Genomic DNA, 26,347 nt, shown 5'->3' on the forward strand with positions numbered 1-26,347 from the left:
CAAAAGTCAAATATAGGTTAACTACACATCACTGAATGGGATAGATTTGGTAGTGCAGATTCAGTGGAAATTTACATCTATACATTTGGACTATCCCACATCCAAAAAGCTGTTTCCTTCCTTTCAAAACCCTGCCTACTTACCAGTACAAACTGAAGTTAGTTTTAAAAAAAAAAAAAGAACTTTCAAGACAGGCAAACACATACTAACAGATATTTAGCTTAAAAGGCTAAAATACACTGAGTTCTTCCATTTAGCTTATTCCCTCAGTTACTCTCCTCCTCGAGGATTTTCTCTTTATGTGCCTTGCTTAATGTGGGACTTGGAGCTCGTTCACCTGAAGCACAGGACCACCATCCTAACCGAACACTGACGAGAATCCACACAGGCCTCTTGGCCCTGTTCTTTTACCTCTCTTCTATGTCAAAGGGTGACACAGCACCCAAAAGCTAGCACAGGCTTTCTCAAGCCACCCTGCCAGAAGTATGGTGTCCCTGAACAAGGGCACTACCAGCCCCGCCGTGCACTTCACTGGTCGCTCCCCATCCACAGACGCCTGGGTTTGGGGTTCTGTGTTTCGACAACGTACAGAAACCTTAAGTCCCTGGAAGGGTTTATTAAGGAGTTAGGACTGGTTAGCTGGGAAGAGAATAATTATGGGAATTGGCTTCAGGTACTGGAAGGGGAAATACATTAAGCTAATTCAATGTAGCCCCAAAATCCAGAAGCAAGCCGGGGGCAGGGAGGAAGGGAATTACACGTGAACACATGGGCTCGATATAGAAATAAACTTTTCAGCAGCGTGCGAGGTAGTGATTCTCAAAATCTCCAAGTGGCCAAGCGGAGGCTCCTACACCAAGCAGTTTTAAAATTTGTTCAACTAAAAACTTCATGATTCCTCATACCTTCTCTTACACACAGTTCAGTAAATTTTAAAGGCCTCGAGCCAACACCCAAGAACTAGGAGATAAATGGGAATGCCAACACTTTAAGATAACTCCTATACAGACAACTAGTCAGACAGAAATCTCCTTGTAAATAGTTCTTAATGGGATCAGATCTATTAATAATTTAATGACCATTTCCAATGGCAGTCGAAAATACATTCGGGTTGCTGTAACGAAGTAAAACACACCAGTAACCAGCAACAATTTTTAAAGAAAGATCTCACCTAATTTACATTAATAAGTTGGAGAAATGTATTCAAATAAATGAGGGGGCTGAAAATGAGAAGGAAAGCAAAGAGGAGATGAAAAAGTAGGGAGCGGGGGTAGGAGATAATCAAAAAGAAGTGCCCTTTTAATACAGGCATTTGGATGTGTGCCCCCAAAAGCTCAGAAGGCTGCACGGGGCATTCTTCATTTACTGGATAATTGAGAACAGAACAGATAGACACCCTACAACGTACGTACACTGCTAACTAACCTACCCCGGATATTAACCTTAGATGGGAAATGAGAAAATTAACACAAAAGCAAGCCTATTAATGGGTTATTGGGAGGCAGGGGACACGGATTATGATTTTCTGTTTAAAGCACTTAAAGCAAAAGGTGACTTTTCCAACTTTTAAAAGGAAAACATTGTAAAACTCTGGCTTCAACTTTTCTCTCCACTTCGCCAAATTTTAGATACTAAAATTTCATGACAATTCAAAGGGGGTAATTTTTTTTTTTTCAAACTTTATTTTAAATTTTTTTTTTTTTTTTTTTTTTTTATTTATTTTTGGCTGTGTTGGGTCTTCGCCTCTGTGCGAGGGCCCTCCCCAGTTGCGGCAAGCGGGGGCCACTCTTCATCGCGGTGCATGGGCCTCTCACTATTGCGGCCTCTCTTGTTGCGGAGCACAGGCTCCAGACGCGCAGGCTCAGTAGTTGTGGCTCACGGGCCTAGTTGCTCCGCGGCATGTGGGATCTTCCCAGACCAGGGCTCGAACCCGTGTCCCCTGCATTGGCAGGCAGATTCTCAACCACTGCACCACCAGGGAAGCCCAAAAGGGGGTAATTTTTGACGGCGGTTTTGACTACCTTCAGGAAACAGAATCACACATGTAAACTTTTAGTCAGTAGCAGCAAAACACTCCCCCCTCAGAGAGAGGTGCAAATATGTTCCCCCTTTGCAGTTTTCTTTGCTGTTGATGGCGTACTTAGGACTGGTAAAGACACCACAAAAACATAAGAATTTTAGTTCTTTTTTACCAAGTGTACTTAAATGAAAAACAGTCCAAAGACCCTAAAATGTCAAACCAGTGATAAATTTAAATCCAGATCAGAGAAAATAAAACTAGGGATGAGTACAGCATTTTCCGAGTATTCTGCACTAACTACTTTCGTAGGCTCAGACTCCTAATAAAAAGCATGCCAACTGAACCACACCCAGCAGAAAAAATTAATACCCTCTTTGTGCGTTCCAATTCTACTTTTTTCCTGTCTTCCTCCACTTCTGTTGAAAAAGCCAAAATGCGTATTCCCCACACTATCACAGGAAACAAAGCAAGGGAATTCCATCTAAATTGAAGGATGTCAAATTCCCAAGCACAGCCAAGCAGGATGGCAAAGGTCATGCCTCATATCTGGCCAAACAAAAATACTACTAATATAATTACAGCCAGAATGAGTAACTATAAATCCAAAAGCTATAACCTGATGAAAGACAGAAGGGACATTAAATTCAAACGTTTTTAAGCCTACAGGGGTATGCTGTCCTAGTGACATTCAAGTTCATCTGCACAATAAATGTGGTCTAACAAGTCATTATGCTCTTACTGGTGGGCCCGTGAGGTGGTGATGTGCCCTTGTGCAGGTCTGCAGAAAGCTGGCTGCTACCTTGTTTCAGGCCTGAGTAACAAGACAGCAGCCCAGGGGAGCAAGGATAGCTCACCAAGAGAGGTGAGCTTTTGTGCAAAAGGCAGGTGGTGGACTTGAACGCTTGCTTAATAAAATTCAATGTCATTTTTTTAAGTGAGTCCCTGAAACAGTCTCAGCAAGCCACCCAGAAACGAGCTTAACGGGGCACGTGATTAAAGGGGGGGGGGGGTGTCTCCATTTCCAATCCCAGGGGTGTATTCACACAGTTAAGGATCACAAAGAATTTAGTCATGAAAGGAATCCCTCTGAAATGTTTTAAGTTTTCATGTTATCCTCTGACTTTATTAATTCTTCCTTCCAGGACTCTTTTAAGAGAGTTATTTGAAACACAAATGGAGGTGGGGAGTGTAAATGAGGCTTAATTGCAGGCCCTGAGTTGTCAATCGCAGTGGAATCGATCTCAGCTCAAGACTTCCAGGATTGAACGTGTTTTCCCTTTTCTCTTCTTGGCTTTTATATATAAATACAGGCAGAAATAATGGTTAGTCTAAGAACATAGCCATCAACAGCTTGTCTTTGATTAAAGTGTCTCCATAATTTCATCACAAAAGAAATTAAGCAGGAATTCCTTCTAGGAATACATTCAGCATTTGATATAACCCAAGATCATTTACATTATTCAACGGGAGCACACAGCACAATAATCAGTATTTTTAATTTTTTTCTTAGAAATACAAGTTATAAGGCATGCAATCAAAAGGTAAATTCTGAAACTGACTGACTTCAAACATGCACCCTCCCATTGTTCGTGGAGAAAAAACACTCAGCGTAAATATGGGTTTCATCTGTATCGGTATCAATATTCTCTCCATTTTATTCTCTATCCACCCTTTAGCTCAAAATAAAGCAGTCACACTAAGGAATGCAATGGCACAAACTTTAATATTCAAGCTACTCACTAAATGGCTTGTAACTTAACTAGGCTGAACAGATTGCTTTAAGAATATTTACTTCTGAGTTAGACACCACAGTGAGAAATTCAGGCTAAAAAGATCATGAAGGGCAGTCTCTGAAAGGATGGTGACAGACAGTGGGGGGGGGGGGCACTAGTCCTCCAACACAAGGACCCGCCTAAACACTGAAGTGTGGGGAGAGTAATTCTTGAAGCTTTTGACAATCACTTTTACAAAATTTTAATGTGACTTCTGCTTTTTAAAAATATGTTCTCAGTATAATTATCAAAGGCGTCAAAATGGCATTTCAAGAAATATAAAGCACCTTAAGGAAGCACCTCCGAAATACTGAAATATAATAATACAGGACTACTACAGAGCAATGTGGTCACAGCTGGGGAAGTATCCATTACAGAAGCAAAAAAGAGGATGTAAATCGCATCAAAACATGCCTAATTATAGGAATTTTTAACCCTAAGAAAATTTCTTTAGCATTAATTTTTTAATTATCTCATGTATTTCAGAAGATAATAAAAACAGCAATAAAAACCATTACGGTGACCTCTTCTAAAATGTAAAGCCATCAAATACTGTGTTTAAAATCAGTGTTAGATCACAATCTGAAAAGCTGCACGTTAATGCAAATGTATACAGGAAATATAAATCCAGGCCCTACATAAGTAATTCTATTTCATGAATTCTAAAGGGGTCAAGAAACCCTTTGGGCACACAGGTAACCGAAGAGAGTGAGCGTATAGGAATCTTTCACATTCAATGTATGCAAATGTCATAATGGGCCACTAAAGAGAAAGTTAAATTCCAAAAGGCTGAAGGAGAGAGACCAATACGGTCACACAGATTACAAAAAGGTCTCTCAGTAGGATGGTCCACAGGAAGCTTTCACATTCATTGCATGTAAATTTCATAATGGCATGCATATCTACCCATCCAGAGAAAAAACGTTTACATTCAAGTTTAGTGAGATGCAACCAAACCAGTGAGGTACCAGGTACACAAACAACCTCCATTGATATTTACAAGTTCAACAAGTTCCCCTCTGCAACTACCTCCCCTCCGACCCCTTCAGAGCCGGCCCTGCAGAGCAGACAGGTGATGTAACGCCTGCCTTAAGGTAGCTGGGTTTCTCCAGTATTCAAATCACAGTTTGGCGGGCTGAAACTTGACAAGGAACACTCACTGGTGTGACAAATTGATGATTCCGCAAATTAAGCATCACAGAATAAAGAAGCTATAACATCTCGAATGCACCTATCTTGATGCAAGCAACCCTACACTTAACAAGTGAAAAAATTCATGTCAAAATAGGAGTACAGTAAAATACACTGCCTCAAGAATCTGCCAAAATAAGAGCCTCTAGCTAAACCATATGCAAACCATTTCCTTTGACCTAGCTTCCAAGCAACCAAACTGTCTTGAGGTATGATATATTTACTTATATAGACCATTTCCAGATATTTATGTGGTTATTTTGTTTCCAAGCTTTGAAGGATACACAATATTTACAAGGCTAGGAATTATGTAATTCAATCATAATTTATCTCTCCAAATTGGACTTGAAATTCAAATGCATTTCTTTTCAGACAGAACCTTTTCACTCTTACCCTCAAACACCACTGCAAAGAGACCACCCCCGCCCCCAATTCTGTGTGCAGGCATTTTCAACTCAGACAAGATGGGTCTTCCCTCAAGCCACCTGCATGGTGGGCTTGTGAGACATGATACTGGTGGAGGAAAAGCACTAATTTCCTAACTAAAATAGAAAAACTGATTTGGGGGTGGGGGGCAGTGCTAGAAGGCGCTAAGTGCCTCCAGACCTTCCCACAGAACCCAAACTGGTTCTCCTCTTCCTCTGTCCTTCACTAGGCCTCTCTCTTGGCTTGAGTCCAAATAAGACTGAGGGGGTTAATCATGCTCTTTGAGACTTTTTTACTGCAGGTACAAAACGCAACCACTGAGGTCCCCTCCCCCTTCCTGAAGCCAGGTTCCTTTAGCTACTTTCAAAGTTTTAACTCAGCAAACCAGGACTCTCACTAGCAGTGCAAAGGCAGCCGAGTAACAACTTCAGGATCATGGCTGTAAACAGAAAAACATTTTTCCTCAACCCTGATTCTTAGCAAATCTCTAATGTGACAAAAGGAGAGATTCACAAAACCATGACCCATTTTCTAGATTTGGGAGGAATGGCAACTGAGAAATATCTGTTTGACTTAAACAGAGGAAAAACAAATGGACACAGGCCACTGGCTCTTCCCACCCTCTCTCTTGTTACAGTGTTGCTTTTAATCAGGTGAGCTGGGCAGCATCTCCAGAGCTGTTAAGGTCATGGAGTTTAGTATTAGGATCAGCTCTGTAACTTAAGACACACAAAGAATGACACTGTAATTAAGACAAATATCATCTAGGGGGAAAATTAACCAAGGCAGAAAAAGATTTTCTTTTTAGGTCAAAGATCTACACAGAGATTTTCAGAACCAAGTCACACTCAAAAAAGGTGGCAGCCTCGGGATTTCCACGCATGTGGCTAGCAGGGGTGTAAGAGGAGCAGGGCTTGTTGCAGGTAAGAGAGCACAGCCCAGGTCACAGGTGCACAGTATAGACCAGTGGGCCACATGCTTTAGAGGTGACATTCTCTTCTCAAAAGACGGTAGTACCACCCACCATCACTAAGAGTTAAAGAATTCATATGACTTAGTGTCAGCAGGAATGGGGCTACCTTGGAAGAAATGACCTATCCTCCCACAGATCTCCACGATGCTTCTGACTCTCCTCCCAGAGGGAGGTAAAACCCCTCACGTTGAAGAATGAAGATGCTTTACATCTCTCTCTACTTATGCAATGAAAAGACCAAAGACACAGCCTGCAATTTTGACCCTCACTCAATCTCCAAACAATAACAGCGGGAAAAAATTAGATTGGCCAATTCCATATTGTTTCCTACCTGCGTTTGACTAGTTTACCCTGATATCATTAGCAGTCACGCAACTGTGAAGGCCTGGCGTGCTTTGAAAGCTGTTTCACCCATGTGGAAGGTAACGTACTCATTTAACAAAACCTCACAGTGGTGAGTTTTGCAGTCTATTTTTCCTTCACTGTCCCCCTCCCCACAGCAGGGTATCTTCTGAATAAAGTGCTATCTGCTACTATTTTACTATTTACACTAGTAAAATAGCTTCCTACATTTCAACACCTGTCACTTCTAAAATGGCTAATAAGTTTTAATAAATCTGTATTTCTGCCTTTTGATGTGCCACAGTAGAGTTTTTATTGTTTTAAACCTTTTAGTTCACCAAAAGCTAATCCGACTCATTTCAAGTATTCTGAATACATGCAGTTACGTCTATCTGCTTGGCATCAATTTTGGGTTTAGCCTATCCAAATTTAACCTCCTCTGGATCTGTTGAAACATCTCATTATAGCCTTCCTTGTCCTGTACTTGGGTTAGTGGGTAAAGATATAATACAATAAAGCTATCAAGGATATCTAATATTTAGCTAATACAATATGAAAACTGACATTTAAATTGTAAAGCATCTTTTCAAGTCAATATAACTTTCACTCATAATTGCCCTAAGTATATTTAGAGATTGCTAACTTCAACTTCAAGATTTCTCACTTAAAAAAAAACAGTAAGAATTACGACCAATAGTGATCTTTCTTTGTATGAATCACTCTGCCCCCAGGACACCGGGCGTGAAAGTTGATTTTAAAGAACAGACCAAGCAAAACTCTAAATATTTTATAAATGTCTCCTAGTCGCATTAAGTCAATTACATAATCTGTTCCCTGCGTTACCAAATTCTGTATATCAGTTTTAAATCAAATGCAGCACGTTGTCTTTACACTGCATGCCATGCTCTATATTTACACATGAACACGTTTCTGAGAAACTGCATTTAAAAAACTAAAAATGTAATCCTATTTTCATAATTTCTTATATTACAAAAACAAACATACAATCTCATAGAAAAACTTGGTCTATAACACAATATTATTTTCATAATGTATATGAAGTCCAAGTTCAGTCTGACAATAGAAACTCTCCTTCCTACACTTTTCAAACCTTCTCTGTGTGTTGCATACATCCATCACTCAGAGAAACTGTTTCCCCTATTTTCATGCCTTTATGAATGCCAGTCCATCATTCCAAAAATAAATTTTAAAAACTAAGAGGGACTGATGGGAAGATGGGTGTGCCAATGGATAAATATATGATAAAGCAAGTATAATAAAATGGCAGAAGTAGAAACTAAGTGGTAGGTATATGGGTGTTCAGGGGAGAATTCTTCCAACTTTGCTGCATGTTTGAAATATTTTATAATGAAATCTTGAGACAATAACATCCCATTTCCAAGGCCCACCTAAATGGCCAACCCAGAACTCCATTTTTCTCGAAGGCACTTAACCATGCTACCAGGTATCATAGTTATTATGTGTCACATCTAATCTCCCTACAGGATCCACACTTGAATCATTTTTCTATCATTCAAATGCATCTAATGCAACTTATACACAATAATCATTCAACAAATGGGAAGGAAATACTTTGACTATAGACTGAAAATAACCACTGTTCTTTAGTAATACTACTAATAAAATTATCCTCAAGTATTACAGAACGTGATCTTTTTTACTGAAGTATAGTTGATGTACGATATCATGTAAGTTATAACCTACAGGTATACAATACAGTGAGTCACAATTTTTAAAGGTTATTATAAAATATTGGCTATATTCCCTATGTCAGAATGTAAGCATCTTGAACACAGAGGAAGCTGAAACATAAAAGATCCATGTTTCAAGAAAAAATTTTTTCCACCCATGTATTTACAATATAACTGAGACGCCAAAAACATGCAGATGTTAAAGATAAATTAAAATACGCAGCAGCATGAATTAAGAGGTTACCAGGCATTCACTCAGAGAATCGAAAGTGCCTTCAGACACAAGCCAAGGTTGGAAGTTGATGGAACTGACTTGAACCTTGCAGACTAAGCAAAATTTGTGGAAGCTCCAGTAGACGCACAGGATGCTCCAAGTCCCGGCGATAGGATGGACTGGCCCTGATGTAAGAGTTAACCGGGGGAGTGGTTAGAAGCTGGGAAGTGAAAGTCTCAAGAGACCCTGAGGAAGAAGAGCTAACAGACTTGGGGACACTAACACCATAAGAAGAAAGTGCTGAAGAGGACATCCAGGAGTGAAAACGAGGGAAAGGGCTAAAGACCATTAACCAAATCAGGGAACTCAAGATGGGAACCTCATCTGAGAGGAATAAGAAATATAGTATGCTTGGGTTTAGACATGTCGAATTGGAGGTGAAAGTGGGACATTTATGGCCTTCAGGTAACTGGAGACTTGGACAATAAAGGGGTAAGTTATCTAGGAAAGAATCAAAATAAGTCTACACCTAGTCCTAGGCATACTTACAATTGGGCATAGAAGGAAAAATGAACCAACTGGAGGAGAAGCCAGAATGCGGTTAAGGATCAGGACAGTACAGTGTAACTGAGTCCAAGGTAAGAAAGGCTTTCTACAGAGAGGTCAAGGGAAAACTGAGAAAAGGGAAGAACTTAGACCATAAAGAGTGCAGCTTCGGCAATCATCAGAAACCCAGACTTGGGGGCTACAGAAGCTCATCACGCAGCTCTGTCATTTTTTTCTTCTATAAGGAATATGGCCTGAAAAAAAGGACACAAGTTGAATTTATGTCCTTATTTAAGTAATGCATTAAGGTGAAAATTCACTAAATAAACTGAAAAACGGTTGCAGATCTAGCTTTTCAATTTTATGTGGCCCAATATCAAAACTAGTTTGCTTTTCTTTTCTTTTGGTCATATCAAAGCTATATGAGGATGGATAAAAGAGCCAGGGGGGAAGGGGTAAGGAAGGCAAGATTCATTATTTGCACTGCTTAACCCACAGGTCAATAAACCACAGGCAGACTGAGTGGAGTAAACTGGGATGCCAGTGAAAAAAGTTTTCCTTAAAGGTTGAACCATATGAAATCAATAATGTACAATTATTCACTTGCATGTTTCTTATGTTCTATAGAAGACCACAATAAAAAAAAAAAGTAGTAATACTCTGCAAAGAACTTCTGTGCCACTGTGCTGTTGGTCCTTACCAGGAATTAGCGAAAAGGGGGACTCCTTCTACACCTTACTGCGCATTGTATACACTGTACATTCGTATACAGCATATCCGCTGGAATACAAGCCTTTACCCCTAAGACACCAAAACAAACACTTTCAAGTTCATCTGGTCTTCTCTGGTTCACAACTGAGGAACAACTGCATCAACTTCAGAATTTTGTGTGCACCAAGAAAAGGTGGTCATCTGACCCAAGGGGCGGGGGCAAGTCTCTGCAACTTGTTACTATGAAGGCCAAGGCAAGTCCTGAGGTGCAGAGAAGCAGGGCTGAACCCACTCTGCTCATTGCACGCAGAGTGCAACTGCAAACTCCTTTGCTCTCTCCCATCACCATGGGGTTTACACTGCCTTTCCAAGAGGATTCCAGGAAGCCCCAAAGTGATGGCACACAAAGACAAAAAAAACTGGCAGAGTCAATTCCCATGATGCCAGGGTACTGGGTAGTTTCCAAGGGCAGAGCGTTCCAGAAAAATGCAAATAGTTAGGGCTTACCCAAAGAAATTCCAGGCCAATACAGACAGCTGTTCTCTTAGGAAGTCACACAGAATTGCAGTTTAGGAGCTTGGATGAAGAGGTTAGAGCGCAAGGGCGAGCAAAAAGTTGGCACCCTATTATTCTAACCAACCACTGAGTATTCACTCCTCCCTCCCCATTTCATACATCCACTTAGAAGATCCCTGGGCAGCTCATGATAGCTGGCGATATTTGTGTCCATTGCCAACGTGATGGCCTTTCAGTAATGGGGGGAAGGGGATGTCTCAACAAACTTTAACTTTTTTTGAAGTTTACATGAGAATTAAAAATGCCTTCTTTCCAGTATTCAAATGTTTGCCACTTTAAAAAAGAAAAACAAAGCTGAGTATCATTCAAAAATGGAAGCCACCCCTCCTGCCACATCTCCCCAAGGATTTGCCACAAGACCGAAAGTAAAATAAAAATAAAGTTCTTATGAGGAGCAATTAAGATATTCGTATTTGACATCTATTTGGGAATTTCTGAACAAAATATCTCAGCCATGAGACATGGTCACATCAGTCCCACATAACTTTCAGCCTTAGTGCATACTTCGCTGTATTATGCCCTTTCCCAATTCTCTTTCCTCATGCTCCTTTCCCCAAATACATATATTGAGATTTTCACCCAACTGTAAAAAAGGTTTTCTTTAAGGTGATTTCCGTAATCCTCACCAGGATTCTGTCAAACGTGACAGTGCAGCAAGAAAGCAGCCATCATCCCTGCCATGGAATCTCTGTGGCTAAATTACTCACCTGCAGGTTGCAAACCCTAATAGAATAAATATGAATTTTTAAATATGAGGAAATGCACTCTCAGTTCACAGACCAAATTAAAGAAACGTTATTCTAAGATAAAGAATATCTGTGATATCTCATAATAAAACAATTTAAAATTTTAACAAGTGTTAAGTTTTACTGTTGAAGCATTCTTTTAATCTACATTGTGCTCCAAATAATTTCAAAGCATAAAACAAGAGTCAACTCAAAACAACAATTAAAAAAACAAAAACAAAAAACACAGAGCCAGAGCTCACAATATTACTTCCCAAGCTCTAGAAAGCTTTCTATATGGGGGGGGGGGGGGGGGGAAGACAGGTCACGGAAATGAAGTTTCACTATGTATAAATACTGTACATGGTTTAAAAGATCCCGGGATTTCCAAAAGTCTCAGCTTCCACTTTGTGTGTAACATTATGACAGTTCTAACCAACAACTGTAAAGCAGATTTAACATACCATTCCTACAAATACAAAATGCATACCCCACAAATACTACCACTGTTTAAGGAACTAAAAGTTTTTGAACTTTTTAACAGCTTTCCAACTATTTTGTCCCATGCAAATGACTTTCAAATTCTCAGGCAGGCCCCAGGAAGTAAAGCACAAGAAACTATATTTACTTAAAGATTCAGTCTAATTCCCTGTAGTAAATCACAGGAAATAATTTAGTTCCAAAGCAGCCTCTCCTCAGTCCTCAAACAGTTAAGTTTTGGTCGATTTGCATTTTAGAACTGAATTTTTTTAAGCTAAAAGTCATAGTAAAATTTCTCCTTTTTATGAATGTTTAAAACAGGCAAGTTTTTCAGATCTGAGAGTGAAACTTAGTTTTAACAAGTAACTCATTTTTATGAAAACTCCAACCAGAAGACTAGCTATGAGTTAGAAACACTTCAGGTTGTTTCTTTTCTCCTTAAAATACCCTTTTACTCAAAGTGAAAATGCGCTTGCTGTAATCTGACTTGCACCAACTGACTGATTGCACCTGAAACATTTCCTCACTTGAGAATGGCAGCCTGCTCTCTCCCAAAGCTCCGCTAGGTTTCCACTGGGAGCTGCCACCTGGCCTCCAATTCTGGACAATTCTCACTAACATTTAATAGATCTCCTAGCTCTGACCAGTAAATTTTTTTTAAAAAATTACAATTGCATTTGGGAAAAAAATTAGAACAAGTAAAGAACCTAATAAAAATGGCTGGGGGGGCGGTGATTTGGCCTTAGAATCTATTTTTATAAAAAGCACTAAAGCTTAAACGTTTAAGTTATATTCCTACAACAGTTTAAGAATACCTTGACTTAAGGCCATTTGAGAGGCAAAACTAAAAATAGTCCCCAAACTCTGCCTTTCCCTATCTTTAAAGAAAGCCACTCCAGCAAGCTGAAAGCAGGCTGTATCCATTTCCAAGGACATGAGAAAAGGTGTAAGTACATACTGTACTTTGAATGCCCAAAAAAAAAAAAAAGTTTTTTTTTTTTTAACAGCAAATGCTTTGTAACAGCTCAAGTAGGATTGATAAATGAACAAGTCAGTCAAGTACTTAAATTCAAATGTTAAAGTAAAATTGGATTTGGCAGGCAACCCCGATTTTCTGACTTAAAAGAATATGTACCTAGCTTAAAGTAAGGAGGCACTTTACCTTTTTGAAGCACTTGGTAAAATTGCATGTAATGCCTAGTAATGAGGTTATAAGTGATGCCTTTACTCTAAAATACACTTTGGAAAAAATAAGATCCTGAATCCTTCTCCAGGAACTTCAATACGATGTGATTAACTTAACCTTTTTTACACACATTAACCACAAGGATGACAGTGTATGTAAAACCACCTTGGTGTAACAAGTGCGCAGCAAAGGAAAATCTGTATTGTGCTGTACAGCCCGGATGAGGGGTAAGGAAGGAGTTTAGCTCAACTAGGGAACCTTCGCATCGATCCTTCCACCTGTGACAGTGAGAAACTGGCAGCTTCTGGCAGCCACAAGGCGAACGCACGGCCGGTAAGCCTCCGCCCCCCCAGCCCCGAGACTGTCCTCCCGAGGGCCCCAGGGCCTTCTCCACCTCGGGGTAGGTACGTGCCTGCCCCCACCTGAGTCTCTCCTCGGGTCTGTCAGTCTGCCTCTCTCTCTCTCAGAAAGGCAAAAAGGGCGAGGCACCTCCTCTACAGGCCTCCATGCAGACAGGAGTTCCCTGCGGTTCCCCAGATTCGAATCTCCACTCCAACTCCCCCAAAACACTGGTCTCAAAGGCCCCCGCCTTGCCCCTCGGATCCGTACCTCCGTGCTCGATGGCACTGAGGTGGCAAAGCAAGAGAGTACACACGCCCCAGGCCCTGGTCATCCGGGGGAGACTCTCCTCGCTAATTAAAGGCCTTGAACCTTTGGCGAGGCCAAGTTTGGGGGTACCTCCCGGCGCAGCAAAGAGCTGGCCTCGCTGCGCCGCGGCCCGGCCCGGAGGCACGCACGGCCAGGGCGCGCTGGCCCTTTAAAGGCACTCGCTTCCTGCGCCCGCGGCCCCTCCCTCGCCGTCGCCAGCTCCCGCCCCCGCCGAGGGTCACACTTGAACTTTAGCTCGCCCCGCGCGGCCAGGCGCCGGCGCTCCGCAGGCGGTGGCCGCCCCTTCGCACGTGTCGGAGGCGCTACCTCGGGCTGGGCGCTCCCGGCCCCCAGCACTCGAGGCCACTTCGAATAAAATCAAAACAAAACAAAATGCACACCGGCCTCCAAAATCTGCGCGGCCATCCCCGACGGGACTCCCGGCTCGCGCCCTGCCTGTCCCCTCCACCTGCAGCCCCGTCCCCGGGCGGCCGGGCTCCGAGGCCCCTCGCCGCGCTCTCCCCAGCCCAGCGCTGCGGAAACGGCTCCGCGGGGCGTCGCGGGGCTGGGAGGACGCGCGCCGCGGGGGCGGAGGGGAGCCGCCCTCACCCCCGAGGTTCTGGAAGAAAAGCAGCAGCTGCACGAGTCCGCGCGGGCCGTGGCGGAGCAGCTCCCAGTGAACCCCCCTTTCCTTCCACTGGCGAACTTTTCTGCCCGCTCGGAGGTCCACTTCTTGGAGTACTTTTTTCACTCCCTTAGGTCTCAACGAGCCCCTTCCCCGTCCCGCTCCAACTCTCACTTGAGCGCGCGCAGACACTTATTCCGGTCCCCCGACGGGTCCGGGGCAAGCCCACGACCCAGCCCTGCCGCTTCTTGCCCGCTCCCTTCACGCGCTGCCCGCGTGCTCTGCACTTTCAGCCCAAGCAAACTTGCCCAGCCGCCCCCTCATCTGCCCCACCGCGACCTCAGGAGGAGGCAGGCGGGCTGCCCGAGCCCCCCTCCCGCTCCGGCCGTGAGCCCCGAGGCCACTCACCTTCCAGCCAGCCGAGCTGTTGCTGTCGCCCTTATCCTTGAAGTAGGGCACGCTCTTGACCATCCACTCGTAGATCTGCGACAGCGTGAGCCGCTTCTCGGCCGAGCTCTCGATGGCCTTAGTGATGAGGTCGGCGTAGGACAGGTTGCCCCACGCGTTGCGGCGGGACGAGCTGCTCTTGCGCGGCTGCCCCGCGAGCGGCCCGGCGGCGGCGGCGGGGGGCACGGGCGGGTGCTGCGACAGCGGCCCGGGCGGCGGGGGCTGCGGCGGCGCCGGGTGCAGGCAGCCCGCCTCCGGGCCCTGGAAGTCCCCGCACAGCCCCCCGGTGGCGGCAGCTGCGGCCGCCGCCACCGCGGCCGCCGCCGCGGCCGCCGCCACGGAGCCGGGCGCCTGCTGGAAGTCCCCGCTCTCCTCCAGCAGGCTCAGGTTGCTCATGAAGTCGGCGCTGACAGCGGCCGCTGAGGCCGAGGGCAGGCCCGCGGCGGCGTCGGGGTTCGCGGCCGTGCCGCCCGACGGCGCCGGGCTGGAGGTGGCCGAGTTGGACTGGCTAAACTCCGGCCTGGGTAGCGGCCAGGTGCACGAGCGCGGCCGGGGCAGCGGCTCGAAGTCCGGGTCGATCTCCACCACCTGGGGCGCTTCGGCCATGGTGACCCCCGCCCCTCCCCCAGCCGCGGGACTGCCAAGAAGTGAGAGAGCGCAGCACCGGGGGCCGAGGGGAGAGAGCGAGAAGAGCCGGTCCGAGATTTCCCGGGGCCGGGGGCGGGGGGCGGCGGGGGGAGTTGAGGTCGGTGCCGCGAGCGGACGGAAACCGGGAGGAAGGCGCGGCGGCGGCAGAGTGGAAGCGCGAGCCCAGAACTTAACTTCACAGGTCCATCAACATCTAGGCTCCTCCGGGTCCGCTGCACGGACGGGACGGCAGGCCAGAGTCGCCGGGCCCCGGCAGCGCCGGCGTCGCGCTCCTGCTGACACGGCCCGCGGAACGAAGGACGGACGGACGCCGCGGACCGTTCACTCTCCCGGGCTGCGCGACCGTGGCGCTGCTGCCTGTTGAATGTGGCGGCGACGGCGGCAGCTGCAGCAACTACGCTGCCGCCCGACTTACTGGATCTGCCGCCGTCCCCCGCCCGCGGCGGCGCGCGCGCCGGCCCGCCCCTGACTGACAGCCCGAGCGCCCAATGAGCGCGCGGCGGCTCCGCCCAGGCAGCCAGTGGACGCCGGCCTGGGCGGGGCCCGGTTTTCCACCGGGAGGCCGCAGTGGGTTGGTGGGGGGTAGTGGGGTGTTTTTCTCTCCCACACACGCGGACACACACACACACACTCTCGCTCTCTCGCTCTCTCTTTTTTTTAAGCTCTCTGTTATTATTTTCTGGTAATTCTCGAGTGTTTCTGTGAGTCTCTCGCCCTCTCAGTGTTTTGATTGCTAGGAGGAAAACCAACGTGGAGGCGACGGCGACACTTTGTTTACTACTGAGGAGCAGAGACGAGTACTCGGGAAGCCCGAGTGGAACGAGTCGCTCGCTTCGCCTCGACCTCCGCTCGGGGCCCAAAGCGGGGCCTGGCGGGGGCCGGGGACGCTCAGCGCCCCGGGGGCGCTGGGTGGGCGGGCGGGCGGAGGCGGCCTCGCTGCATTCTGCTCAATCACCACCTCTCGACTCTGCCCACGATTTCTTTGCAGAGAAACGTGGGGAAGTCGGTGGGTTTTGTTTTTGTTTTGTTTTGTTTTCCTTTCCCTGCGACGTGTCGAGTCCTCCGGCCCCCGTGCGAGCCGCACACGCCACCCGGGGCAGGGGCTCTGACGGTCAAGTCCGCGCGGAGGACGCAGTCGCTGCAGCTTCCGCGCCGGGAACCCACCTGTCCGCACCCGCGGGCTGAGTCTCTGCGGTTGGGTGTAGACGGGGGCCAGTTGTCCAGCCCAGCAGCCACCAGCCGGGTTCACTCCATTCTTGAGTTAACTAGAAGTGAGGGAAGGGGGCTCGGCACGGGCCGAAGATGGTCCTATCTCACACGCACCATCGGGCCCAAAGGCATCCTCATCCTCGTGCCCTCTTCCCTTGGGCGGGAATCTCAGACTCTGTCCACTGAGTCAGTCCGGGGCGACGGGGAAGGGGTCAGAGGAGAGCATTTAGTGAGAGCCTTGTCACTTTATTACTTACCCTAATTAAGTTTAACCGTTTGCTTGCCATTTCTTTGCTATTTAGAATGGAAGTGCTGAGGTGTTGAGAAGTGAAAACGGAAGAGGGGAGAGGACCAGAGCCTTGGGGTGCAGCCCTGCCCCACTCGCAGGTGTTCCTTTAGGCCGCTTGCCCCGTGCGTCCATCAACCCACCCCACCTTTCCCCATCTGGGCTCCAGGTCCAGGACGTCCTGCCGAGATCGGTGGGGCAAAAGGTAGGAAGACAATGGCCCTTGTGTCTCAGGGATTAGAAGAAACAGTCGTCAAGTTTTGTTTTCTTTTGCCTTTTTTTTTTTTAGGAGGAATATGGAAGGCATTTCCTTTCAGAGGGATGGGATCACTTAAGATGGAAGATTGACCGTAGGGTTTTAAATATCTTGTCCAAAATGACAGCTCCCAATTCCAAAAAAAAAAAAAAAAAAAAAACCCTTTTTCTGACAGGTGGTTCTTCTGTTGAAAAAGTGGCACCTAAAGAAAATGAGGCCTCGTTTACAAAAGTTTGAAAAGACTGAAAGATTTATTCCTCCTTGACATTCTCACTCATCCAAACTCCTATTTCTTCATAATCCTCTTATCACAACAGCTACCCAGTGATAAGGGGGCTGGGTGGAGGTTTGAGCCTGATAGATTGAAGCTAGGGTTGGTTCCCACCCTCGTCTTGTGGTCTCTGCGTTTACTATCAAATTTGGACTGTTTGGGCCTCCTCTGCCCGCCGCTAGGGGACCTCAGTAACCCAGACGAGCTGAAAGGAAGGCCGTAATGTAGAACTACTGCTTCCCTCAACCTTTGCCACTGCACTCTGCAGGGGCAGCCCCCATTCAGACGGCCGCACCCTGCGAATAGGCGGTGCCCTAGTGGGTCATTCTTGGCAAAGGAAGCCAGCTGCAAATTTGGCCTTGCCTTCATTTCAATTCCGGTTTTTCAGGGCCTCAGTTGGAGGAGAGTATTTGGTTAAGAGGGTTTTTTTTACAAACTTTCTCCCCAGATCCTTGAAATCTTCTGAGCTATCCTGCCTAATTGTTTCTGTAAGTGACATATTTGCTTTTGCTTGGTCTTTTTTAAAAATTTGACTTGAAGCAGGCCCAGAGTAACTTCAAGCACCAATGTCCCTGACACGTGGTTCCAAAAAATTAAAAATATATATTTAAAGGTTCTTATAGCTGCCTAAAATACCGTGGTATGTATCAATCTACTCATACAAGCTGGCGGACATTTGGCTTGTTTCTACTCTTTAGCGGTCACAAACCCTTCTGTAGTGAATGAATAACCTTATATAACTCATTTTGCATATGTACAAGTATGTCTATAGGAGGAATTTCCAGAAAAGAGATCACTGGGTCAGCAGTTAAATGCATTTGTAATTTGGAGACACTGCCGAATTGCCCTCCCTAAGGGTTGTATCAAGCTGAACTTTCTTTTCAGCTAGACCTAGAGAATGATAAAGTTGAAAGTAAACCTGGAGATCATCCTGGTGGTCCCTTTAATTTATAGATAAGGAAACCGAGGCACAGAGAAGCTAACTGACATGCCCGAGTTCACACAAATAACAGTGGTGCTGTTAGAACTAGAGCTTCAATTTCTTGCTTTCCCATCCATAATCTTCTCAACACAAAGATAGAAAATTATAAATACCCTGTAATCCCAATATGCGATAACCACGATAAAACTGTGGTGTATTTCTCTCCAGCCAATCCCGCAGATTTTAGTAATTTTACTTAGATTAACTCCGCTGAGCTGGAAGTTTTGATTTAAAAGATTTTTAAAAAGCAGACACACAAAAAAAATGATAGTGATAGTAAGATAATAAAAAAGATTACAAAAGAAGTGGTTTGGGTTTTTTTTAGTCAAAAAATGTAAACGTTTTCTTTGAAGGATGGCAAGGATTTAGGCTGACACTAGCTCTGCTTAAGAGAAAAAGGTTTATTTCTTTTCTCCTTCAGTATTTTTTTTGTGGTAGCTGTTTGCTTAGAAGGCTTTTTCTAATGATTCTCACTGATTAATAAGTAAGTGTGAATCATTATCATCGGTTCATGTGGCCAAATTGAGAAGAAAAATGTTTCATGTCAGGTTAGGACAATTAAAATGAAAAAGGAAGTTTATCCTCACAAAGCCCATCTCACAAACCAATGTGGTATTCTTTCCTCTGCCTCTTTTCAGGGTAATTATTACATCATCCTTGACAGGAAGACTGAGGGATGGTTCCCTTTGATCAATTCCCAGGCAGAAATTTCTATATGTACCCCTCACCACCAACACACTGATCTCTGGTTTAAATTCTTACTTATCAAAAAATAGGTAATTTAAGTCCAAGTTAATGAGTAAAAAGCCTGGATGCTTATTCTTCAGTCACAGCACCTCTAACTTCATACTCCACCTTCCCTTTCCCCAGAACTGCCCATTTCCAATATTTTGTCTAAATCATTAGGAGGTACTGCTATCAACTTAAAACAAGCTTTCTTCAATTTGCTCATAGAAAATAATGATATGAAACAACACAGCTTCAGCTTCTTAAACCAGTGTCGTGAAACCTGTCCTATTAAGTGGTAGTTATAGCAATATCAGAAGTAGCCATTCATTTTTCTCGAGGGGTTATTTCCTTCGGATTTTGTCCTTCATTCAGCAAATACTTGTAGAGCACCTCCTATGTACAGGCCAGGTGCCATGCATCACACAGTACGTTGGTTTTTCTTTTTTTTTTTTTTTCTTCAGAGTATTGTTTTGATGGCAAATTCCTTGAGGTCATAAATAGTTTATTTTCCTTTATATGATATTTGATGTCAGAATTAAGACTATGTCACTCTTTAAATAATCAGCAATGCATACTGACAATATTTATTTGAAGGAATTCCACAAAAAAAGTATTTGATAGATACAAGGAATGCTAAGGCAGAAAAGAATTGATGTATTATAGTCACCATTTTGAAGAAAAATAATAAGATGAGGTAGAAAAGCTGAATAAATGAACATCCGCAGGTGTTGGGAGTATGAGCTCTGGCCACCAGGCCTTGGGATTTGGATGATCTTGCCCCAAATGGACAAAAGACACGGGATATGTCAGATTATTTGTCTATCACAAATAAAGATGATGCTTACTAATCTGTAACTGGAGAGGAGCATTGGGCAAATCATAAACCAGAGATCCAGCATTTTCTATTGTGCTGTGAAGATGTGTGTCAGCTTCGATAAACTCTATCCCTTTGCTTTAAGTGTTGGTGAGAGACTACTTGTGGGTCCCTACAACAATACTAAAAATGTATTTGGAGATAATCTAAATGACCAACAATAGAGAATGGTTAAATGCCTGTAAGGTAGAATCATATATAGTCATTTAAAATAAAGTGGACCAAGCATACATAATGGCATTGCGACAATGCTGGTGATACAATATTTAAAAGGTTGGAGGTACCACTGTCGGCTAAAAAATTTTGGCAGTGGTTATATCTGGGTGATGGATTTATAGGTGATCGTTACAGGTCTCACACAAACCCCTCGTTTTACAGGTAAGAAAACAGACAATGAGAAGTTAAGTGATTTGCCCGAGGCTGTACAGTTAAGTGAAGAGCTGGGCCAGAATTCAGACCTCCTAGCATTCAGGCCAAAACTCTTTCTTTGTATTGCATTGCTTTTCACTTTACCTTTCTAACTGGAGGTTTTCAGACTATTTAATGAAATTCAGCCTATTTTAAACACTAGGTCTTTAACTATCTTTGAGACAATAAAATTACTCTCCCAAACTCCAAACTGCCTGCACATTACAATTAAAATTTTTTCTAACATTAAGGACTGAGAGTTGCCATAAAAATTAATGGATGGCACATGAAAGCCCAAATTCTTTGAATATCACAAATCTGAATTTTGCACTCATGCTTGAAACACAATGTGTTTTCACTATTTTATTTCTGTTTCATGTCATATTAAAGCTCTTAACATGCTTCCCAAAAAAGGGGGGACATATGTATTAAATAAGAAAAAGCTGCCATGTAGATCACAGATGGCAGTACATTTTTGGCAGAAAGGAAGTTTAACAAGGCGTTCTACTTATTTACTTGGAAAACTAACATGTATGAATGTTCAAGTTAAGTGGTAAGAATTAATTGCTGTTTTACTATAATCAGTTTTTTCCAATCAAATTGCCCTATTTCCATAAGATTACAGTAGAGAAAGGGCGCCAAATGTGATTGTAAACCCCTGGGAGTCCACGACAGTAATGAAAGAATGAAGGAAGAAGAAACAGCATTTTATAGTAACTAACCATGTTGCTTGCCATTTGTTGATAAAAGTCAATAACAAGAGGTAATGACTATATAGTCAGCGTACATGTGTTTTTAATATGACATGTATAGTCACTGACTGTGTCAGTTATGGTGTAAAAACAGGAGGTAAGAGTTTATCAAATTTCAGATTTGGCTGACTCAGCACAGCCCACCCATATGCAAAGTCTGCTATGCCAGAGAGTAAACATAGATGAATAGTGAGTATTTCTCTGGAATACCAGGTTTTTATTTTGTGGTAAATACAGCCTTTAAAACACACTGAAATATTCTATATTCTAAGGTTTAACATTTTAAAATGGAACTTCCAATTAGCTGATCACTGATACCATGCTGAAGGAAAAAACTGATTTGTCTCATATGATGACGTTATATACTTCAAATAATTTTGTGTTTGAACAACAAACTGAAAACAGAACATTTGACAGCTACATTGCATGCCTGCACTCCAGAAGATTACAACCTGGAAAAACTCTTTCCACAATCCGAGACTAGGCTCGGTGAGATCTCGCCCTCCTGTTTTTCAGATTTATATATCATCTGAAACAAGATGATATGTATATTGATAAATATAAATATATATCTCTTGTTTCAAAATGTTTTCATTTCTAAGCCATAAATCACTTTTTACTCAGAAGCAGAATATACACATTTTCTTTATGCCCCAGTGTTAATAAAAACTACCATTTTTCAACAGTAATTATGGACTAAGCACTATATAGCTATTATATGAATCAGTCCTCAAAGCCAACCAATAATGTAGGAATTATTATGATTCATATTTTACAGAAATTGAAACTGAGGTACAGAGAGCTAAGAAACTTACTTAATGTTGTACTTTAGAAGCTTATCTAATTGTAATCAGACTTGATCCTACTGTTATCAAAATCCAGAGCTCATGTCCTGGTTAACACACCTTCTGCCTCCGTAAAATGTTGGGATTTTTCTAGAGCCCTAGAAATTAACCAGAGGTTAATTTGATGATTCAGTTTTTTGCCAGAAAATTGACATTGGAACATTTTGGGGGGTGGAGGGATCTTTGTCAGCAATCAGCTCTGCCTGAAACCAGTTTAGTTTATGTTAATGAAAGAAGCCTAGAGATAGAATATAAATGACAATAATAATGCTGACGTTTGCATTTGTATAACACAAATGATGTCGGGGATTTCAAGCCATTAGCACTTGCTTATCTGAACAAACAGCCTCAGACCATCTACATCTACAGTAAGAGCAACCTGCCCTTCCAGAAAGGTTGGCTCATCTGGAACTCTTTCCAAAGCTCTCCTGATCCTCAATAAAGCACATCAAACCAAGTTCACCAGGTCTCCTGAGCTCTATCCCCACCAAAGAAAGTGGTTAGCTTTGGATCTTTATCTAAAAGCCATTCCTCACATGAGTTTCAGAAGCTCAGATTTAGCTTAGAACAAGTGAACATGATATTTTACAATTCAAATGAGGGACATTACGTTATTCCAATACTACTGAATCCAACTCTATTGCTGAACATGCTGGGGATTGATCAAAGCCATAAGGTTTACTTTCATGAGACAGTAAACAAAATTAAGAGCAAAACAAACAAAACCCTTGTGTTCCTCTCCACCTCAAAGTGAATTGGAAAGTGCCCTCTCCACCACCAGGTGAGCATAAAATATCAGGAATATTTGTAAAGCACCTTTAGAAAAACTTACTTTGGGAAGGGGATGGGTTCCTATCTTAATGCCCCCAGTTTTCATAAAAAGCATGAATAAAACACCCTTCAGCTAAGAGTTTAGGCTGTGTTCTCCTGTCTTCAGCCTCCCATCACAGAGACATATCGGCAGCCTCTATGACCCACAGACTACAGGCCAGTATTAGTCAGAAGAGCTTAGCTGTGGCTACCTTCCTTCCAGTCAGTTTAAATTGCCAATGAATCACGAAAGGGAAATCACCCCTCCATGCTTTCCCATCCCCAGGAGATGTCCTAGTTTTAATTAGCCAGTGCATCCAGTTGTGAGAGTCAGCAGATAATCATAATTTTGTATGATAATCAAGTAAAATCAGTATAATAATCCAAATATATTATCTCTTTTCTTCAATAGTTGTATATTTGATACTTGATTTGATGTTTTACTTTTTATTGTAGACACAAACCGACAAGGCCTGGGGAAAGGAGCAGAATGCCTCCACCTGGATAGGAAAGCAAATCACGTGTGTCCCTCGCTCATCTCCAGCCAAGGCTATAGTGTGAGTAGAAAGCTCTGGAAACACAGTGGCTCTCTTATAGATCACAGTAGCTGTTTTATCAAGTATGCTGTGATGTTGGCCCTACCTGCAAAATATGATAAAATTAAATCACCAATGGCTCTTCCAAGAAAAGCAGAAAATCAACAAAGCACGATCAACTGAAGTTCTTTTATTCCCTAAGTAGTGTTCAATTTATTCTGCATTTTGAAATTTTATCTTGATATTACTTGCCACCTACATAGCTCAAAGAGGTATTGTAAGGATTACAGTAATGTCTTAAAGTACTTTGAAACAGGGATGAAATGTTTGTTCTTTGACATCGGTACAACCTCGTGGGTAGGTTTTTGTTACTATATGAATGACTTCAGCTTAGGTAAACACATGATTTCTAAATCACTGATATTTGTTCTAAATCCTGCTATGACTCCTTCATGTTCAAATGTTTTGCACATCGGTTGCCCAAATCCAACTGATTCTTTGTGGATTCAGAGATAGTATGTATAACATCCATGGAATGTCATAGCAAGAATTTAGGAAAAGTCTCCAATCTCAGGGATTTTTATTACTTATCCATGCCCTACAGCTGAGTTTTAAAAGGAAAAACTCATGGAAATGACTTGAGAATTCTGAACCATCGATGCACCTTTTTATGTGGCCTGATATACCAAAACATTGCTATAAAGGCTTTAAAAATCCTCTGACATTATGCTTGATAGTCTCAGCAGGCAATTAAAAAGCGGTTAAAAATAAAGTTAGCTGACTCATTTTGGTAGTTTAGCTGATGATGATTCTGGCAGCTTCATTTAACAGATAATGTTATCATAGAAAGCAGCACAACTTTAACAATAGAGCAAATTTCTCTAAAACAATTGCAGAAGAGAATTGATACAGTGTATTCTTTGGTTTTCTGTGGCTCTTTTTGGGGGGCAAAATTCTTAAAAAACTAAACCCACTCAAACACCATAGCATGTTTTGTAAGAGTTAGATGTCTCCAAGAAACATAACAACTGGAGACAAATGACTTCCTCATGAAAACAGAATAGTCCTACAACATTAGCACTCTCAAAAAAAAAAAAAAAAAGAAGAAAGAAAACAAAAACATACAGAACAGAAACAAGAAAAAGTATTCTACTTAAAGGGAATTGGAATATAATGGCTTCTGGGTCCCGAATTTTTTTTTCTAGGTCTGATTTTTTTTTTTAAGACAATCGAAATACTTATTTAGAAACTAGCTTCTAAATGCTTGATTAATTACCTGTTAAGACAATTGATTAAGGTTAGCTTTAGTAATTTTAAAGCATTCTTTTAGATAAACTGCCTTTCAAACTTTGAACCATAAACTATTTTTATTTAGGAAGTCACGTGAAGAGTAATTCATGATGTTTTTTCCAATCTTCTCAGGTTTAATGCCTTACGTATGAGAGAGAATAAAGTGATTTTGATAGTTAAAAAAAAAAGAAACATTTAGGAATAAGGCAGTAGCTTAACATTAACGTTCACTTTTATAATTAAAAAGAATTCATGTCTGTTCATGTAGACAAATTATTTTAACAAGAAATACCACCTGTATTATCAGATTCTGCAGTTATTCCTAGATTAGTTATTCTTGGCAACGGTACTGTAAAACTGTGTCACCCTGTGTGTGTGTGTGTGTGTGTGTGTACGCACGTGTGCAAGCCTGAGGGCGTACACGCTCACGTTCCTATGTGTACACACCAGGATTCTATTAAAAGATCGTAAATGCCACCTTATTTTCACAACCTAATTAAAACATACAACAAATTCAGTCACTGATTGATAAACAAAAATTGATGAGAACCATGGAAACCTCTTAAATCAGGAATCAGGAGGACCTGAAATTAAGAAACAAAAGAAGTTGCTAAAATTACACAGTCAAGGTAAGAATTTGTAGTGTAAATGTTACCCCCAAACACTTAAAGGTGTGAAAGTTTTTTATTAGGAAGGACCTTCACAGCTACATTTGCTGATAAATTCTTAAACTGGTCATAATGGAAAAATAATTTTTAAATGGGTCGTGATGAAGAAATTATTAAGGTGGTCATAATGGATAAAGTACTCTCTCTTGTTTCCCAGAGAGAGTCAAAGGCCTTTCTTGAGTTGGACCCAGGTGAGGGGACATCGGTGTTCCTTAGTGCACACTCACTTCCACCTGCTGCCCTGCACCGCGTTCTTCTCTTAGGCAGCTGAGAACGACAGCAGGAGAGAGGAGCGAGGGGAAATTTTTAAATCGTGATATCCTACACAATTTAAAATCCTCAGTGTGCTGTGGTACCCATACGTGGGACTCGCGCTGGTATCCACCAGACATCACACTGCTCCCAAGCTCGCAACTTCTCCCTTTAAATAGCACCTGTTGCAATCTTAGATTGAAGTTAGTGCATCTAGATTTTGGGGGTTTGAGGAACCTGACTGTTATGGGCTACATTGCATCCACCCCTCCAAATTCATACTTTGAAGCCCCCAGAACCTCAGAATGTGAGTGCGTTTGGAGAAAAGGCCTTTAAAGAGGTGATTAAGTTAAAATGAGGCCATTAAGGTGGTCCCTAATCCTATCTGACTAGTGTCCTTATAAAAAGGGGAAATGTGAGCACACACAGAGGAGAGATGATGTGAGGACAAAGCAAAGAAGGAGGCTGACCGCCAGCCAAGGAGAGAGGCCTCAGCAGAAACCAATCCTGCTGACACCTTAATCTTGGACTTCTAGCCTCCAAAACTATGAGAAAATTAATTTCTGTTGTTTAAGCCAATCGGTCTGTGGTATTTTGTCATGGCAGCCCTAGAAAACTAATCCACTGGCTAAAGGATCAGTTACGTTTTTCCAAAGGTTAGGGTAGATTTTTAACATTCCACTGAGGGACTAAAGGGCCCTAACCCAAAAATGCAGTTAAGCAAATAAAGCACTAACTTGAGAGCAAAGTCTCAACAAAATCCATGCTGCTAATGCACGGTTTATGAACAAGAAGCATGGTCAGCATCAGAGGAAAACATGCATCTAGAACTTACTATGTTCCAAGCACCGTACCATATAAACTCATTGCATCTTCCCAAACCCTGTGGGGGAGGCACTCTTTGACAGAAGAGGGAATGGGGGCCCGTGGAGGTTGA

General features: G+C 43.0%; 1 protein-coding gene and 1 long non-coding RNA gene across 5 annotated transcripts in view; one reads left to right on the top strand and one right to left on the bottom strand.

Moving 5' to 3' along the window:
- Positions 1–15,662, bottom strand: part of FOXO1 (forkhead box O1) — a 91,654-nt gene extending 75,992 nt beyond the window's left edge. The window contains exon 1 of the mRNA XM_059902805.1: positions 14,556–15,662. Coding sequence (XP_059758788.1) covers positions 14,556–15,200 — 645 coding nt within the window. The 5' untranslated portion in view covers positions 15,201–15,662. The remainder of the gene's footprint in view (positions 1–14,555) is intronic.
- Positions 15,663–15,857: 195 nt separating this feature from the next.
- The window catches only part of LOC132352544 (uncharacterized), a 64,104-nt gene continuing 53,614 nt past the window's right edge, over positions 15,858–26,347 (top strand). For all 4 annotated transcript variants that reach the window (XR_009498768.1, XR_009498770.1, XR_009498767.1 and 1 more), the window contains exons 1-3: positions 15,858–16,248; positions 16,754–16,942; positions 23,121–23,221. This is a non-coding gene — a long non-coding RNA (uncharacterized LOC132352544). The remainder of the gene's footprint in view (positions 16,249–16,753; positions 16,943–23,120; positions 23,222–26,347) is intronic.

Source organism: Balaenoptera ricei, chromosome 18 (assembly GCF_028023285.1).
Source record: "Balaenoptera ricei isolate mBalRic1 chromosome 18, mBalRic1.hap2, whole genome shotgun sequence".
NCBI classification, from domain to species: Eukaryota; Metazoa; Chordata; class Mammalia; order Artiodactyla; family Balaenopteridae; genus Balaenoptera; species Balaenoptera ricei.